The following is a 1,897-nucleotide window of genomic DNA, read 5'->3' on the forward strand; positions in this document are numbered from 1 at the left end:
GACTGCTTAATGAAACTGTGCATCAGTGTTAAGAAGCCTTGAATGCGTGTGTGTGTGTTTCCTTTCTTAATATAAGTTAGAATCCCCTGTTAAAAGGGGGGGGGGAGAGAGAGAGAGAGAGAGAGAGAAAGAGAGAGAGAAAGAGAGACGTCTAAGATAACAATAATAAAGCTGGAGCGAAAGGAAGGGAATCGGAGAGAAAGAGAGACCCGCGCTGCTCCCAGTGCGGCCGGTCGCTTGCTCCCTTCCTGCTCAGAGATCGTGGCAGGACGTGTCTGTTTTCACGGTGTGCGAATAAACCTCATGTGGCTGCTGTTCCCCTGGCGGAGTCATTCTTTTTTCTTTCTGTCTTCGATTACAGAACCAGACACGCACCACTTCTTTCTCCAACTGGAGGCTGTCTGCCAGCGAGGAAATCTCCTGCGCGGCAGGCTTGGGACACTTGAGGAAATGCGTCTCCAGTACACCCTTGACACTCACCTCGATGGAGGTTCGCTTCTTGCGCTTGCGGCCCTGCGCGGCGATCTTGTCAATGCTGGTCGGACTCCCTGTGGACGAATCAGCCTCCTCCAGCCACTTGTTCAGCAGCGGCTTCAGCTTGCACATGTTTTTGAAGCTCAGTTGCAAGGCCTCGAACCTGCAGATGGTGGTCTGCGAAAACACGTTGCCGTAGAGTGTGCCTAGCGCCAGCCCCACGTCGGCCTGCGTGAAACCCAACTTGATTCTTCTTTGTTTGAACTGTTTAGCGAACTGTTCCAACTCATCCGAGGTTGGTGTCTCTTCGTCCGAGTGGTCCTGGCAGTGGTGAGAGGCCAGGTCGCTGTGGTCTGGGGGCTCCCGGAGCACTGGGTGTAAGGTCTGCGCCGAGGCGGAGGCCGGCGGTGGGGTGAGCCCCCCGTGCTCCAGCATGCCGCTCACGGTGAAGCCTGGCTGCGAGTACACGTTCAGGGGTTGGCTGCTCGACGTGATGGACGGGTTCGGAGCCGGGCTCGTCCCCCAGGCATTGGGGTGGTTGGTGTGTGGAGAGTGGTGGGCGACGTGAGGCGAGCGGTGATGGATGATCGCGCCGAGCTGCAGGTCTTCGCGCCCGGGTTTCACGTCCTGCTGGTCCAAGGGGCTGGTGGCCAGTGTAGAGGACCATGGGCCTCCGTCGGTCAGACTGGTCACCCAATGATGCCCGAGGGGATGCCCATTGCTGGGAACTCCTTGCAAGTAATCACTTTGGAGAAGTTTCTGAGGGTTTCGAAAAGGACTTCCCTGCTGCATGCCCGCAGAGTCCGCATGGACCAGAGAGCTGGAACTGAGAATGCTGTAGGGATTCGACGCAGCTGTGGCCATGGTCGGTGAGGATCCCCTACTAGTTATAATGTGGCAAAGGGAGCAGCTTCAGCCTTTGACATCTATCGTGCTGGGGAGCCAGAGCAGCCAGAGCGAGTTACAGGCAACCACGTCAGCCAATCATAGCGCGTCCCAGCCTGGCCTGCCGCGGGTTCGGCCAATGGCGGTGCGGGAGGCTGGGCCAGTTTTCCAAATTAAGCTGGCGAAGCTCTGAGAGTTTCAGGGAGACCCAAGCAGGAAGTGAATCAAATGTTTCTGCTCCATTGGCTGCTTCGCGCTGAGTGGCGGCAGCAGCTTATGTGGTTATACCATCACCACCACCACCACCACCATTTACTTGGCCCGTGTCGGCAGTGGGGGGTGGGGAGGGACGAATGAGAAGGATGTGTGTGTTTGTGTCTGTGTTTGGAGGCTGATGGGGCTGAGGCGGCAAAATGGCTTTAAACTTATTTCAGATCATTTAGGTTAACCCAAAGAGAGAACGAAAAAATATTAAGAAAACAATAAAACCAGTTTAAATGTCATCTATATCTTAGTGGCTATGGGGTTTTCTCAGATT

The 1,897-nt window shown here is 55.3% G+C and overlaps 1 protein-coding gene across 1 annotated transcript; it reads right to left on the reverse strand.

The window, feature by feature from the left end:
* Positions 1-252: 252 nt before the first annotated feature.
* POU3F4 (POU class 3 homeobox 4) lies at positions 253-1,338 on the reverse strand. Its single transcript, XM_054566599.1, has one exon. It carries the CDS (start codon positions 1,336-1,338, stop codon positions 253-255), a length of 1,086 nt encoding a protein of 361 aa, XP_054422574.1.
* Positions 1,339-1,897: the final 559 nt, after the last annotated feature.

Source organism: Pteronotus mesoamericanus, unplaced genomic scaffold (assembly GCF_021234165.1).
Source record: "Pteronotus mesoamericanus isolate MK-2021 breed Mesoamerican mustached bat unplaced genomic scaffold, CSHL_Meso_final contig_177, whole genome shotgun sequence".
In the NCBI taxonomy this organism is placed as follows: Eukaryota; Metazoa; Chordata; class Mammalia; order Chiroptera; family Mormoopidae; genus Pteronotus; species Pteronotus mesoamericanus.

Bases quoted from the DNA above. Each gene is read 5' to 3' on its own strand.
- POU3F4 (XM_054566599.1), bottom strand. From the start codon at position 1,338: ATGGCCACAGCTGCGTCGAATCCCTACAGCATTCTCAGTTCCAGCTCT.